This window comes from Meriones unguiculatus, chromosome 4, assembly GCF_030254825.1.
Source record: "Meriones unguiculatus strain TT.TT164.6M chromosome 4, Bangor_MerUng_6.1, whole genome shotgun sequence".
Classification (NCBI taxonomy): domain Eukaryota; kingdom Metazoa; phylum Chordata; class Mammalia; order Rodentia; family Muridae; genus Meriones; species Meriones unguiculatus.
In genome coordinates this window covers 27,196,149-27,211,018 of record NC_083352.1, presented here as the reverse complement: position 1 = coordinate 27,211,018, position 14,870 = coordinate 27,196,149, and the positions used below count along the sequence as shown (strand labels likewise).

General features: G+C 45.4%; 1 protein-coding gene and 1 pseudogene across 2 annotated transcripts in view; one reads left to right on the top strand and one right to left on the bottom strand.

Annotated features, from left to right (window-relative positions):
* Positions 1-14,870, bottom strand: part of LOC110540875 (prolow-density lipoprotein receptor-related protein 1-like) — a 49,294-nt gene that overhangs the window by 13,765 nt on the left and 20,659 nt on the right. For both annotated transcript variants that reach the window (XM_021627668.2, XM_060381615.1), the window contains exons 14-21: positions 11,416-11,727; positions 9,609-9,821; positions 7,665-7,850; positions 6,969-7,184; positions 5,016-5,254; positions 2,056-2,185; positions 1,705-1,889; positions 764-950 (exon numbers count right to left, since the gene is read on the bottom strand). In XM_021627668.2, coding sequence (XP_021483343.2) covers positions 764-950; positions 1,705-1,889; positions 2,056-2,185; positions 5,016-5,254; positions 6,969-7,184; positions 7,665-7,850; positions 9,609-9,821; positions 11,416-11,727 — 1,668 coding nt within the window. The remainder of the gene's footprint in view (positions 1-763; positions 951-1,704; positions 1,890-2,055; positions 2,186-5,015; positions 5,255-6,968; positions 7,185-7,664; positions 7,851-9,608; positions 9,822-11,415; positions 11,728-14,870) is intronic.
* LOC110540874 (elongation factor Tu, mitochondrial-like) lies at positions 3,025-4,302 on the top strand (annotated as a pseudogene).

The following is a 14,870-nucleotide window of genomic DNA, read 5'->3' as shown; positions in this document are numbered from 1 at the left end:
TTTCATGACACAATGGTTACAGTAATAACCACAACTTAAGCGTATATACGATACAGCAATTGTTGGCTTAAATAAAAAGTAACATCTTTTCTCTTTTCTTCTTTAGTGGACAAAATAAGGAATTTCGTTATGACATTTGCATTATACACACCATTGTACCTTGCTCATATCCACTCTCTCCCTCCACTACCATTCCCCACAATGTCAGTCCACTTCCTTTCTTCAAATACTCCCAATTCTGCTTTCATGTCACACTGGCACATGCACAAATTTTATATATAAAAGAAAATATGGGATAGTTTATCTTTCTCCTTTCTGTTACCCTCTCTTATTCTCCCTCCTCCCTCCCTTTCTTTTTATTCCCACTCACAGCCCTACTTTTAATTTCATGCCATGCATCATTCATATTTAAATCTAGCTTCCACACAGAAGAGGTAAACTGCAATATTTGTCTTCTTGAGTCTGGCTTATTTCACTTAACATGATCTCCAGCTCCACTCACTTTCCTTCAAGTGTAATGATTTCTTCTTTTTTTCTTTTTCTTTTTCTTTTTTTTCTTTTTTTTTTTTTTGGCTAAATAAATTCCATTGTGTATATACATCACATTTTCTTTATTCACACATTTGTTGACAGAGATTAGGCTGACTGTGAATGACATATCAGAGCAGATGGGAAGGAAAGAAATGTTTGACCCATAGTTACTGAGTTGGGGATTCAAAGCTCATGATCCAGGACTTAGAAGACAGTCTCAGCTCCAGGTTACCTGTTGCCTTACAAGTGTGGCCATCGGGGCCCAGCAAGTAGCCAGGGTGACAGGCACAGATGTACGAGCCCTCGGTATTGATACAGGTCTGACTGCAGGGCTGACTGACTGGCTGCTGGCACTCATTTACATCCTGACACATTTGACCACGGCTGTCCAGCTCAAAGCCTGGGTCACAGACACACACCTGAAAGAGATGAGAAACCATCAGCACATTTTGGAGACAGAACAGCATTGACGAAAGTGTTTTGATCTTCATATGAAATTCACATGGCAGTACATTCCATTTTGACAACTAAATCAGCTTTACTTTGAATGGTCACTTTTCTTTGCCCTATCAACCTTGCTGGATGCCTTACACCCTTCTATCCATCACAGGACAAGGGTAACCAAAGCTAGATTCAGCAGAGGACACCAGCACCTCTGCTGGGTCCATAAGAGAAGAAGTCCATGAAGGTAACTGAATTGGTCATCTGCCAGTGGTGAGCTGGTGAGACCAACTATCAAGACACTTTCTTTTACTTGACTGTGAGAACAGAGGTGACCGCATGAAGCTGACTAATACTGCCTTAACGCAGCCGGTTCTCAACTGAAGAGCAGGGCAAGTTCCAAACATCTACACGAAGAAACTTTCACACTGTCATTTTCCTGACCTGCTGAGATATTTGGATCTTTGTGCCATGCGACATTTCTCCCACAGCTCGCTGCAGAGATGGGAAGAGCCACAGGAACAATTTTCATGTGGGCGTAGCAAGAGACACAATAAACGGGAGGGAGGTAGACAGGGTCAGGAGGAGCCAGGAAGGTTCAGGTACCTGGATAGGTAACCAGAACAGTTCTGCTATGAGGTGCTTTGGGACCACCCAAATGAGTACACTGTCAGCTTTTCTCAGAGCACGGACGTGACTGCCAGAAAACAAACAGTAGCTTGGGCAACTCACCGGCCCAGATGGGGACTGGAAGCAGGAGTGGTAGCATAGCCCTGGGCTGCACGCTGACGAGGAACACTCTCCACCCTCATCGGAGCCATCCACACAGTCCTCTCGCCCGTCGCACACCACGCTGAAGCTGAGGCAGGCACCAGTAGCACACCGGAACTCGGAGTCCCGGCACTTCTGCGGAGTACCTATTCGGCAGGGGATTGCCTTCCACTAGAGTTTTACAATCCAGCCCCCAGCGTCCCTCCCCCGCATGGCTCCTCATAGGCAACCAAGAGCCATCCAAAGGCAGAAGAGGGTGGACTCCCGTGAAAGCCCCTGCCTCCTGACGCAGGGGGGATGTCTTGAACTTACACCCAGCCTCGTCACTGCCATCCCCGCAGTCGCGCTGTCCATCACAGCGCCAGAAGTTGGGCACACACTGCTCTCCACTGCTGCAAGCCCACTGCCAGGGGCCGCACGGGAGCGCTTCGCGCTCACAGTCCTGAGGAGACAGCGACAGTCAGCGGCCCCCATCCATCTTAGGGAGGAGTTTGCAGACTGAGACAGGGCTCAGGCTGGGGAACTATTCTCAAGTTCTTTCTGTAAGGATGTCAGAGGGACACACATCATGAGTCTCTTTCAGTAGCTGGACCTGTGGTCTAGCCTTAAGAGTAGTTTGATTCCCCAGTGAGACTCTTGAAAAAAAGCTAAATTTTCATTTGTAAGTGGCTATCAAATGCAGCTAGCTTCTGGCCTGGGGATGGAGATTTGTGTCCGCTTCTCCTTTCAGCTCTAAGTTCCCACACGGTGCACACCCATGCAGGCCCTGTGCATGCTGCCTCCGTGTCTCTGTGAGTTCATATGTGCTTCTGCCCTGTTGTCCTTAGAACGCCTTATTTCATTGGTGTGTACAAAACCGCGAGGGAGGCATGCAGGCTCCCCATGCCTGGGACTCGGTCTGGGTCCCTGAGGGCTAACACAATCACAACTGCCACCCGATTGCAAATGATGCCTGGCTTCAGCACCAGCTTGACCCTCTTGCCGTAAGGTGAGCTGTGGTGCTGAAGCTCCCAGCATCACCTTTCTTGTCCTAGTTCGTGGTAGCGGAGGTCAAGCAAACCCACACACGTTGGCAAGCTCCATGTGCGTGAAAGTACTGCTCACCATGTGACCCACTGTGAGACTGCCTTGACAGCATGAAGATTACAGCGGAGAGAGGTGGCCTAGTTCAAGAAGTAGAGGGAGATAGACTACTCTATCTCGGGGTCAAGCTCCCTTCTGTGCTGATGCATTTCTACCAACCACTGTGCCTGAGACTGACAGCCCTGGCTGTGCAGTTACATGAAGGATAAGATCACAGAGCTTGCCCCCTCTGGCTGGCTACATCCTGATGGTGGCAGCTAATGGCAGCCTCATGTCCCAGACTGGAGAGGACTTATTACTGGCTAAACAGATTGGGACAGAGCATGTTGTGGTGTGTGTAAACAAGGCAGACACTGTCCAGGATGGGGAGATGGTTAAACTAGTAGAGTTGAAGACACGGAAGCTGCTTGCTGAATTGGGCTATCAAGGAGAGGAGATTCTGTTCATCATGGGCATTGCTCGTTCCGCTCCTGAGCATCAGGACACTGAACTCGGTGTGAAGTCAGTGCAGAGGCTGCTGGATGACATGGACACCCCACACCCGGAGAGGCCTTTTCTGCTGTCCATAGACTGAGGCTGCGCTATTCTAGCCATGGCACAGTGGTTAACAGGTACCCCAGGATGTGACATGTTGAAGAAGGGAGATGAATGTGAATTGCAGGGATATAAGAAGAACATCCATACTATGGTGACAAGCATTGAGAGGTTCTACAAGAGCCTGAGGCAGGGAACATCTGGGGGCTCTGGTCTGACACTTGAATCATGAGGATCTAAGGCATGGTTACAGTCAACTCAGCCCCACCAGAAGGTTGAGGCTCTGGTGTATGTCCTCATCAAGGAGAAAGGCTGCTGCCATAAGCTCCTTGTGTCTCCTTTCATGTCTGACATCTTCTCTCTGACTTGGGACATGGCTTTTCCAAAAGCCTCCAGGAAAGGAGCCTGCCATGCCTGAAGAGGACCTGAGCAAGGCTTAGCCTCATCTTCCTACAGATGATGATCTTAGAGAAAGGCCAGCATTTCTCCTTGAGGGATGGCAGCAAGACTGCTGGCACTGGCCTTGTTACTCACATACCCACCATGACTGAGGAGGACAAGAGCCTCAAATGGAGCTGAGTCTGGACTCCTGCTCAGGTTCTTGCCTTTAGGGCTGCCCTGGTCAGTGTCTCCTCCTGTGGACACAAGCTGAGTCCAAGCAGAGTACAACTATGGGTACCCCAGTACACAAGGAGTGACCTGCCAGGTGAGGTAGGCAAATAAACTGTTCTGTGAATAACCGGAAAAAATAAATAGATAAAATACAAGGGAATGACTAATTGGGAAGTCTTCATTTCATCTAAATAACAGAAGCAAAGGAATCTAATCTAGAAATGAACCTAGAACTGTTTCTGCCACAATGGAAACATGCTCGAGTGAATTAAAATTGGCAGCATCTTTCACATCTAATCTGACTTGAGTATTTAGAGGGGAGGGGCCATCTGCACACCTGTTCCTCCCCAGAGCCTTTCAACACAGACCCAGCCACTGAGCGCCAAGGTCATGTACAAGCTCTCGGCATCTGGGGAAGCGTTACGGACAGTCCTGGGCTTCAGTAAGCCTCCTGGTGACAATTAAAAAGGGAGCTAGGAATGAGTCTGTCCAGTCTCAGAGCTCAGCTTTAGAGTCACTGCTCAAGCCATGGTGATCATGTTCTAATCCTTGGAGCCCTCCTACGCCACAAGTGCCTCTTAAAAGGTTGGCTTCCTACAGTCTCCTGGCACCATGCTGATGCAGCTCTGGGTGACTCCTCTGCCTCCGCGTTTTCCTGAATTTCCCCACGGAGAGCAGTGACCAAGAGCAACACTCAGCAATCTGGTTCATCGGTAGATTCTGCATGGAGAATCAAAAATGTATTTTGAAAATTGCCTCTCTACCACACATGTACAGATTTCTTTCTCTCACTGCTCCCTAAACAAAACTGTGTGGCAACTATTTAATCAGCATAAACACTGCATTGGTTGTTATGAGTAACCTACGAGGATTTAATGCATGAGGTAATGTGGGTCCGTTATAAACAAATACTATGCCATGCCCTAGGAAAGACTTGAGTATCCACAGATTCTGGCATCCTGGGAAGATATTCAAGAACTGACTCCCCTTGGCTACCTGGGGCAATGGTACCTCCGCATATTTCTGAAGGAGGAATATGCTACCTTCTCATCTGTTCCATCTTTGCAGTCTACATCATGGTCACATATCCACTCTGCCAACACACATTCTCCACTCTTCGGGCACTTCATCTCCCCTTCTGGGCACCGGAGGGACCAGGCAACAGGGCAGCCTTCCTCATCCGAGTGGTCCAGGCAGTCTCGGTTCCCATCACAATGCAGAGAAGAAGATATGCATTGACCATTCTCACATTGAAATTCAGAGGAGCTGCATTTTTCATGAGCTGGGAAAGGAGATGCTTTGGGTAAGAGCTCAGGCAACTCTGACACAATCGGTGATAAGAAAAAGACTTTAAGGACTCTCCTGAATTCTGCTGTCACCCTGGAAGCCAGCTCCATCAGGCGGGGGAGAAACTCAAGTTAAAAATTACTCTAGGAAAGGCCTACTAAGACCAGTCCTCTCTTAGCCTAGAAAATAAGGGCTGAGGGACTGGGATGGGAGGATCTACACACATATCTGAGTAGGCAGAGAGAGGGCCTTCCTCTGAAGCTTTATTCATCAGCAATACGAGGAATTCTCTCACAACACCCAAAATGTTCTATAATTTTGTCTTGTTGGACTCAGTGCCTACAAACAGAAATTGTTTGATTTAGCCCCAGAAAAGGACATAAATACGTATCAAAGGTATGTCCCATCGAGAGCTCTGCTTCCTCTGTATCTCCTTCCTCCTGATGGTTTCATGGTCCCAGGCACAATCACAGCCCCAGCTAAGAGGTCCAACATACAACCAAACATGCTCTTCCCACTTTAATTCTTCAAGTTTCTTCTCCTCTACCCTAATCTCACAAAGTGATGGGGGTCTTTTAACCACTAGGAAAAAAAAATATAATAACAACACTGCGGCCCATAACAATGAAAGAAAAGTAGCAAGTGAGATGGCCTGGCAGGTGAGAAGACCTGGCACCAAATGCAAAATTTTCAGGGAAGTAGATCTTTAACTTAACAAAAAAATAAGTTTGGAACATGGACCAGTTTTCCCCTAATGGGAACATTCCTGAGATGGAAAGAGGAGTGTATGGCAGAGCACTCAAGAAGCTTCTAGCTTGAACCATTTACTATCAAACGTCTATTATAAGTACAGCACCCAGTGTGTGTGTGTGTGTGTGTGTGTGTGTGCGCACGCGTGCGTGCTCCCAGCTGCTTTAAACAGATGACATTATGCCTTTTGTGTCAACCCTCACTCTGTAGTCTAGCATCCTTAGTGCAGTCTACTTACAGCTATACTTTTTTACATTTTCATACTCCAGTGACTTTACTGTTCCAGTAACCTCAGAGCGATGAAAGTGCCTTCATTTGTTCCCAGAACAAGAAGACACTGTGGCAGGCATGGTGGCATACACCTTTGATCCACGCCCTTTCATCCCGGCCCTTTGTGGCCAAGGCATGAGGATCTATGTGAGTGCAAGGGCAACTGGTGTTTCAAGTTCTAGACCAGCCAGGGCTACCTAGTGAAAATCTATCTCAGAAACAGAAACAAACCCACCCCAAAAAGGCTGTGGTAGGTTATGTAGCAAATGATCATATTAGATGTGACTGGTAATAAGTCGACAGTATAGAGGCATCTTTAAATAATGCTACAAAAACAGGATAGAGGTGGCTGTGCACAAGGGTTTGAAGTGATCCAGCCTTAGACTTTTTTGTTCTCCAAAGCAATGGTCCAGTACCTGCTCAATGGTAATGTTTAGCTTATCATTAACAGTAACTTAGAACATAATTTTCGAAAAGAAAATGACTCAGCTGTAAAATGGTTGGAAGTGCTCCTGGGGTCCAGACATCCTGGAGTAGCCGGCATGGTGGTACATCCCAGAAGCAGAGGCGGGCGGACCTCTGTGAATTCCAGGTCAGCCAGGACTGCACCCCTATTTTCACACACACACACACACACACACACACACACACACACACACACCCCGTCTTGGGAAGTGCATAGAACTTACCACACCCTTGCTCATCTCTTCTGTCCAAACAGTCTGGCTTCCCATCGCATCGCCAACTCTTAGGGATACAGCGAGTCCCATTGTCACAGTGCAGCGAACATTCCTCAGCAGGCCTCCAGCAGCCCAGCTCATCAGACCCATCGGAGCACTGCCGAGCCCCGTCGCAGTGATATTTCTCTTGAATGCATCTGCTTCCATCCAGACACTGGAAGACCCCTAGCATGGAAAAGGCCTAAGGCTCACATTGGTCAGAAGGAAGATTTAAAAGTAAACAAACTCAATTTGTTCCGAGTCTAAAGATTAAACATTTGCACCCCATTTGATCTTAGTTCTGATGTCTAGCTGATGCATAAGCAAGCTTAGCAATGTGCTCCTGTCAATTATGCCACCAACCTGAGCTAAACCATTTGAATAATTGCTTTGACAACTTCTTAAATGATGACCAACTCTTTAGAAGTGGGTCATTAAAGTGGACTAGCCTATTAACTGGCAAATTAGCAAATTCAAGGAAGCACCAGGCAACAAACACAGACAAATGGATGAAGTTGGCCTGTAGGGAATCAGCATTCCAATAGACAATAGCATGCAAACTTGTCCAAGGGAAGTTGAGAGGTCATGATTGGGGACATACTGGCAATTCCTATCATGTGCCTGAAGATGACCCTGGCACAAAGGACCGAGGACAGGGTGACCAACCTGGTTGATGGCAGACCCGGGAGCAGTTCTCTTCGTCTGAGCCATCCTGACAGTCATGCTCACCATCACAGAGGGACTCCCTGGGAATGCATCCCTTCCCATCCTGGCAGGGAACAGAGGACCGGGCACAGAGAACAGGAGGAGGAGGAGGAGGGGCAGTGGGCACTGCCTCCTTCAGCCCAGGATCTAGAGCAAACCATATCGCTTCACCAAATCAGTCCAGGAGGGCCCAGCAATGGGGCATGCTCCCGCTGTCCCCTCCCTTAGAAAGCCACTCCAAGGCAAAGTAGCCTTATGGCTCTACCTTACAGGAACCAGTGAAAGCACCCAACGTAAGTGCGTTTAGATAAGTGAGCTGCATAGACCCTTTTCTGCGGGCTTTGGATTTGGGCAAGGACCTTTCTCCTTCCCGAGCTATCGGATGCTCTGTTTGCATCAGACAGACGAAAAGCGGAGTGTAACTGTATCCCATCACGTTCTGTCAGTCACTGACTGTACAGAGGGTGCAACACAAAAGCATAACGGAGACGAAAAAACCTCTCGTCCCACAGTTGTTGCTTGTTACAGCTCTTACTTGGAGTGGGTGTACATTTGGTGTCGTCCACATCTGGGTTTGTATGAGTGCATTCTATGACAGTGACACAGCTAAGATACCGCCTAGTAATGTGCTTCTCAGAACATGCCCCTCACCTCACATAATGCACTACAGCTCTTCTGGTTCCCTGGAATGGGATGAGAGCCAGCATGGGCTCATTCAGGTGCTCATTCGTTAAGGTGCACAAATTACTCCACCATGAGTTATTAACTGGTCAGCAACTTTTGCAGCAAGCAGACGGGTGTATTAGAAATCGGAGTAGGATCAAAAGCAGGGAGACTAATTTTGTTGGCACATTACCACCTCAGGAATATAACCTCAGACCTGGTGCCTTTTAACTCCTAAGATCAAGATAAAGCAACTCATGAGTCAGTTACTTGGATCACAGAGACAAGGATGGTGGGAGGTTATGGGACCGGCTACAGAGAACAATGGTTCCATTCTTTTGGTGTCTATTCTTCCTCGATCCCCACCTGTTTCTGTGAAGGAAGGCTCTGAGACCTGGGGTAGGGATTCCTTTCCTGATTTATGACATAGGACTGGATGTGTTTGACTCTGCCTGAGGATTATGTGAAATGATATGTAAGCTGGCTTCACCTTGACACCACTCAGCAAAGAGAAGAATTCTGCTTTTCCTGGAAGGTGGCGAACACTCTTTCCAGTCCAAAAACGTGAAATCCAAAACGTAAAACTTTCTGAATCCAACATGATGTCACAAAGAAAAACTCTACACCTGACTTCATGTCTCATGTCCCACTCAAAAGGCAGGGGACACTGGGACGATTATAGAAAGTGACCTTAGGCTTGTGTGCATGTCTGTATGAATTAAAAGTGAATTTAGTGTGACACTTGGGTTTCATCCATAAGCTATTTCATTATGCATCTGAAAGACTCCAAAGCCTAAAAGAGAGGTCCAAAACTGGAAATAGTCTTGATTCTAAATATTTTGGGTGAAGGATATTCAGCCTGCATCCACAGCCTTGGAAGTTTGTCACAGAGGGTCCCCTGTAGTCTCATGAAAGAATGTGGTTTTGGTAAATCCACTGGGGAGTAGTTTAGAGCTGACTGTGTTCGTACCGAGACTGAGAGCCTTGAATACACTAACATGAAAGAGGCTTTCCCTAAAGCGCTACAGCAGGTAGACGCCTCTGGGAACTCTAAGACCTATGGTTAACTGGCTAAATCTCTTAGTGATTTTGAAATACGTGTTCAGTTCTTAAACTCCTGGCATACGAACAAGCTAGGGATAGGGGCGACTGGACTGAGGAGGTGATGTTCCAATATAAACAAGACACCCGGGATTTTCTCCTAAAAAGCATGGGGGAGGGCCCCACAAAGAAAAGACTCGCCTGGAACTTTCTGGTTCTCCGCCAAGATGATCATTTTCTTTATGTGTGGCTCCTTCAGCGTGGAGAAGGGCTCCAGAGTCTTCCTGTTCCACAGCACAAGAGCTGCCTTGTCTGCGGTCACCAGGTAGGGCTCATGGGCCACCATAACCACATCGCTCCAGGAGGTGTTCAATGCGCATGTTTGGTTCTTCAATAGGCTAAAACTGTGCAACCCTAGGGAAGAACCAAGATTAATCTGAGACCCAGAGCAAGGGGGGGGGGTGGTTAGGTGCCATGTGAGGGGGTCCAAAAACCCCAAACTGCAAAGGGGCATTCCCTTCCTTCTAAGTTTCACAGGTTTTAGTTTTATAGGTTAAAAATAACTAATGAATGTCTTAAGCTGTGGGACAGTGGAGGAATCTTAGGTCTGACATGCAGGGACACCATCAAGGCTTCACTGTTGCAATGTGTGTTGTGTTGGCTAGCTTTTTGTCAACCGACACAAGTAAGGGTCATCTGGGAAGAAGGAACTTTAAATGAAAACTGCCTCCATTAGGTTGGGCCACAGGCAAGTCTGTGGAGGTATTTTCTTGATAATGACTGATGTGGGAGGTCTGAGCCCACTGTGGGTGGTACCATCCTTAGGCAGGTGGTCCTGTGTTATATAAGAAAACAAACTTAGAAAGCCAGGAGAAAGCTGGGCATGGTGGCTCATGCCTGTAATCCTAGGACTCGGGAGACAGAGGCAGGTGGATTGCTATGAATTCAAGACCAGCCTGGTCTGCAAAGCCAGTCCAGGATAGCAAAGGCTACAGAGAAATCCTGTCTCAAAAGCAAAGAAAGCAAGAAAGCAAGAAAGCAAGAAAGCAAGCAAGCAAGCAAGCAAGCAAGAAAGAAAGAAAGAAAGAAAGAAAGAAAGAAAGAAAGAAAGAAAGAAAAGAGAAGAGCCAGGAGGAGCTAGCCAGTAAGCAGCACTCCTTCATGGTTTCTGATGAAGTTCCTGCCTCCAGGAACTTGAGTTCCTGCCCTGACTTCCCTTCCTTCATGATGGATCATAATTGGGAGGGCTGGGTAAACCTTTTCCTCTCCAAATTGCTTTTGGTCATGGTGTTTTATCACAGCAATAGAAAAGCAGCATGTACTTAAAAGAAGGCTATCAGCATGTTGCCATCAGGCCCTAAAGCAGCTTTTAGGTAAAAAGATGAACAATCACTGCACAATTATAGCTTACACTGTTACTAAGGTCTAACCACAGCCCTGGTACCTCCTTTGCAAAGGAAGTTTGCTCCTGTTACTTGTAGATGTGGAAGGAAAAAAATTAGGAACAAATTTTTGAAAAAACAACTATGTATATATTTTGAAGTTCTCAAGTCTATTATTTCTGAAGTGTTCTAACTTTTTGTTTTTAAGTTCTGAAACCAGACTATTAGATAAGATATGGGCTTGAAGCAAGTGCTTTGCCTTAACTGTCAAATTTCAAGCCAAAGGCTTTGTCTAAGCAGTACTCAAAATAAGTAGGACAGCTAGAAGAAAAGGTTTTGAACATTCTCTGTACAGAGTAAGAGCTCATGCTTGAGGTGATCAATATACTAATTACTATGATTTGATTGATACACATTATATACAGGTGTCAAGACATCATAAGTTACCCCTTATCTATGTGCAACTATTATGTGTCAGTTAAAAATTTTAAACAAAAAATTTCACCATGGCCTAAAACCACAAAATAAATGTAAATTTAAAAGAAACAACTAGAAGCACGATGCTAAACAGAATCTTTGGCATATGTCCTCAGTCTCTACCCACTGCACGGCTGCACAGTACTTACCCAACCCTTTGGTGGTCCAGAGGATACTAACGGACCCTAGATCCAAGGCCATCCGAGTGTCTGCCGCCCAGGTGCCTCTCCAAACTTCCTGTCTGTTTTTGCCATCCAGGGTCATGCTTTGCAGGGGCTTCCCACTCTCCACCCAGTACAGCACCCTTCTGGGCCAATCAAGAAGCAACTGCAGTATGATGTTTTGAGTGCTGTAGAGACTGTGCGACTCAGCACCAGGCATTCTGGTCTTCTGAATAGTGCCTCGGTCACAGGGTAGCCAGAACAGGTTCCCAGTAGCTATGTCCACATTTGCTGAGCAAACTGCAGGAGGAACAGAGGCCACATGAGAAAAGGCTTTTAGGTATACTCCTGCACTGGCTCAAGTGTGTCAAGGAGAGAAGGGAGAACGCCCCTTGAGCAGACACTTCTTTGCATCATAAGACCCATGCTGTCTACTCTGGATACAGCTGTTTCTCACTGGAGCTCTTTTGTTCATCACAACCACCTGGAAAGAGCCACTACATCTTGAAGGAGATGTCCAAGTGGCCTGCATTTAGACACAGGCCTGTAAATTGAGAGTCACATTTCATCTTCTCACAGATCAATATGCAAATCAATCAATTATACATCAAAGGGCTAGAGCTGAAATTGATTTAGGAAAACAGACTAGAACAAGGAACATTACTTCAGATAGGATGGAAGATCACCAAGAGAACAAAGACAGTGAGAAGGCACAGTGCCGGGAGCCAAAGCTATCTACGGAAGCCAAAGCCAAAGCTATCTAGTGAAGACAAAGGTATCTATGGAAGCCAAAGTCAATTAGTGAGCCAAGGCTATCTACGAAAGCCAAAGTCAAAGCTATCTAGTGGAGACAAAGGTAGTTACTGAAACCAAAGCCAAGTAGAGAGCAAAGGTCATTTAGTGGAGACATAAAGCTATGTAGTGAAAGAGTTATCTAGATCCTAAATCATGGGTGATAGATTGTGAGGACATCCTTTGTTAGAGCATCCGTAAGATATCTTAAGAGAACATCCTTATGGTATCTTGCAGGCACAGTTAACCCATGAAAGCACTCTTCCTATTTCCTGCAGCAGTAGATTAACCTTCCCCCTTTCCTGCCTTCTCCCTATATAAGTTGGGTAAAAATTTCTAATAAACGGAAACCTTGATCAGATGAACAGACTTGGCTTTCATTCCTGCATCTCTTGTCCCCTCCCCCCAATTCCTTCCATTCTCCTACTTTAGGAGCCCCGTTGAAGCCCCACAGGTATGTATAATAAGGACCAAGTACATAAAAATCATGGGTATTGTCATGATTTGAATGAAAATGGCTCCCATAGACTCATAGGAAGGGGAAACTATTAGGAGAGGAGGCTTTGTTGAAGTAGGTGTGCTCTTGTTGGACGAAGTGTCACTGGGGGTGGGCTTTGAGGTTTCAGAGCTTCAAGCCAGGCCTAGTGTTACTCTCCCTGTTGCCTGTAGGTCAGGATGTAGAACTCTCAGCCACCTCTCTAGCACCATGTCCACCTGTGTGCCACCGTGCCCCCTGCCATGATGCCAGTGGATTAAATTTGTGCACTCTAAGCCAGGCCAAATTAAACAATTACAAGAGTTGGCTGTGGTCATGGTGTCTCTTCAAGCGATAGAGAAACCCTGACTAAGACAGGTATTCTTTTTCAGGTGCAAATAATTGAGTTAGGCACTAACTTCAAACATTCATTTCCTACTCATGCTCAGTATAGCTCGTCTACAGCTGGAACTAAGCTAGGATTCAGCTAGTGTCAGATGTAGTCTATCAATAAGATTCAGAGCAATAGCAATTTCTATGCCTCAGTGTCATCAAATGCATTATAAGAATGCTTCTCTCATGAGGTTGTTGTGAGATTAAACAAAACAGGCAAAAATCTTAGAAGAGTATCTGCTGTTTTGTGGTAAGATACTAAAGATCATGATAGCCAACTGTTAGGAAGCCTGCAAGATGGCGGTCTAAGTAATTACATTAATTATATTGATTTACTGAAAGTAATACTCAACCAATATATTCTTCACTATTTATTAAAATTTACTGTTACTGACATAGAATTCCTTTTTGTGGGGCTCCATGTGGTTCTGGATTTGGAATTCTTTCTGTGTTTTTGCACATTGCCTTGGGAAAAGGCTGCCAGCCTAAACATGGTATATGTTTTTGTTTCCTGTAGACTTTCTACATTTGGCCTCAAGGTAGCTTTATAAAACACTGCCTGAACCTGACCAGATGAGGACAGGTATGGAATTTCCCACCTATTGCATCGTCTAGGTGTTCAAGAACATTGAGATTTGGTGGCATTCTGGACTTTAGAGTTTCAAATTGGCACTGCCCAAACTGTACCATGCTCTCATTTTTATAGTCAGTCCCTCCTGAACAGTGGGCATACTGTGTAATGTTTGCTTCCACACATACTCCTCAGATCCATTTTAACCATGTCACATGGTGGCTTGGAAGCTCGCATTGTGGGAGTACCCACGCCATGAAAATTGTCAGCACAGCTCATGGGAGCGAACTTGTTTTGGGGTTGCTTGGTTTGTTGTGTTTTGTTCACTAGAGTAGAGGTAGATAAATAATTGCCCTTGGACCAACTTTGGTACTACAGATAACTTCTCCTGGAATATAGCCATTAATCCACACACTGTATAGGGCTGTTTTCATGATACAATGACAAGAATTCACCAATCATGGTGGTGATTATTTGACCTTTCATACAAAGTTTGTGAGCCTTTACACTTTACTTAAGAAAAGAGAGAAGGCTTAGTGGGTAGAGATGCTTGCCACCAAGTCTGATAACCTGAGTCCGTGTCCTCAAACCCACCTGGTGGAGAGAGAGAACTGATCCCTGAAAGTTATCCTCTGATCTACTTACACAAGTGTCACATGTGCACATGAGCATGGACAAACATGCATGTCATGTGTACATGTGCACACACAAAATAAAATAAATGCAAAGAAAGCAGAAATGTAATAGTATCACTTGCATGTACATGTGAAATTAATTAAATTCTAAATAGCCAACTAATTCAGGAATCATTTTCTAGTCCTTCTAATGCATTATTGAGGTCATCAAAGGCATCTTTTATAGTGTTGATGAACTAATGCCATTGTGTCTTCATCACTTCTCCTTTTTCCACTAGCTTATATGGTATTTCAGAAGTATGAAATGGTCTTCAAGTCGAAGTTATACTTACTCTACAATTTAACCAGATGGAGTCAATCTTAGCTTTTAAAAAATAGTCATAGATCCAGTATTAGTCATCCTTCTTGTAGTAGTAGGTTTTATTATAAACATATGTGAAGAATATATACACACATTTCTTTCTCCTATTATGTTAGTCATGTTTTGTTTCGTTTTGTTTTGTTTTCTAATCTTTGCAACATGATATCTGAGGTGGGATAAAAAGTAGAGAAAGAAGGATTTATTCTGGCCCACAGC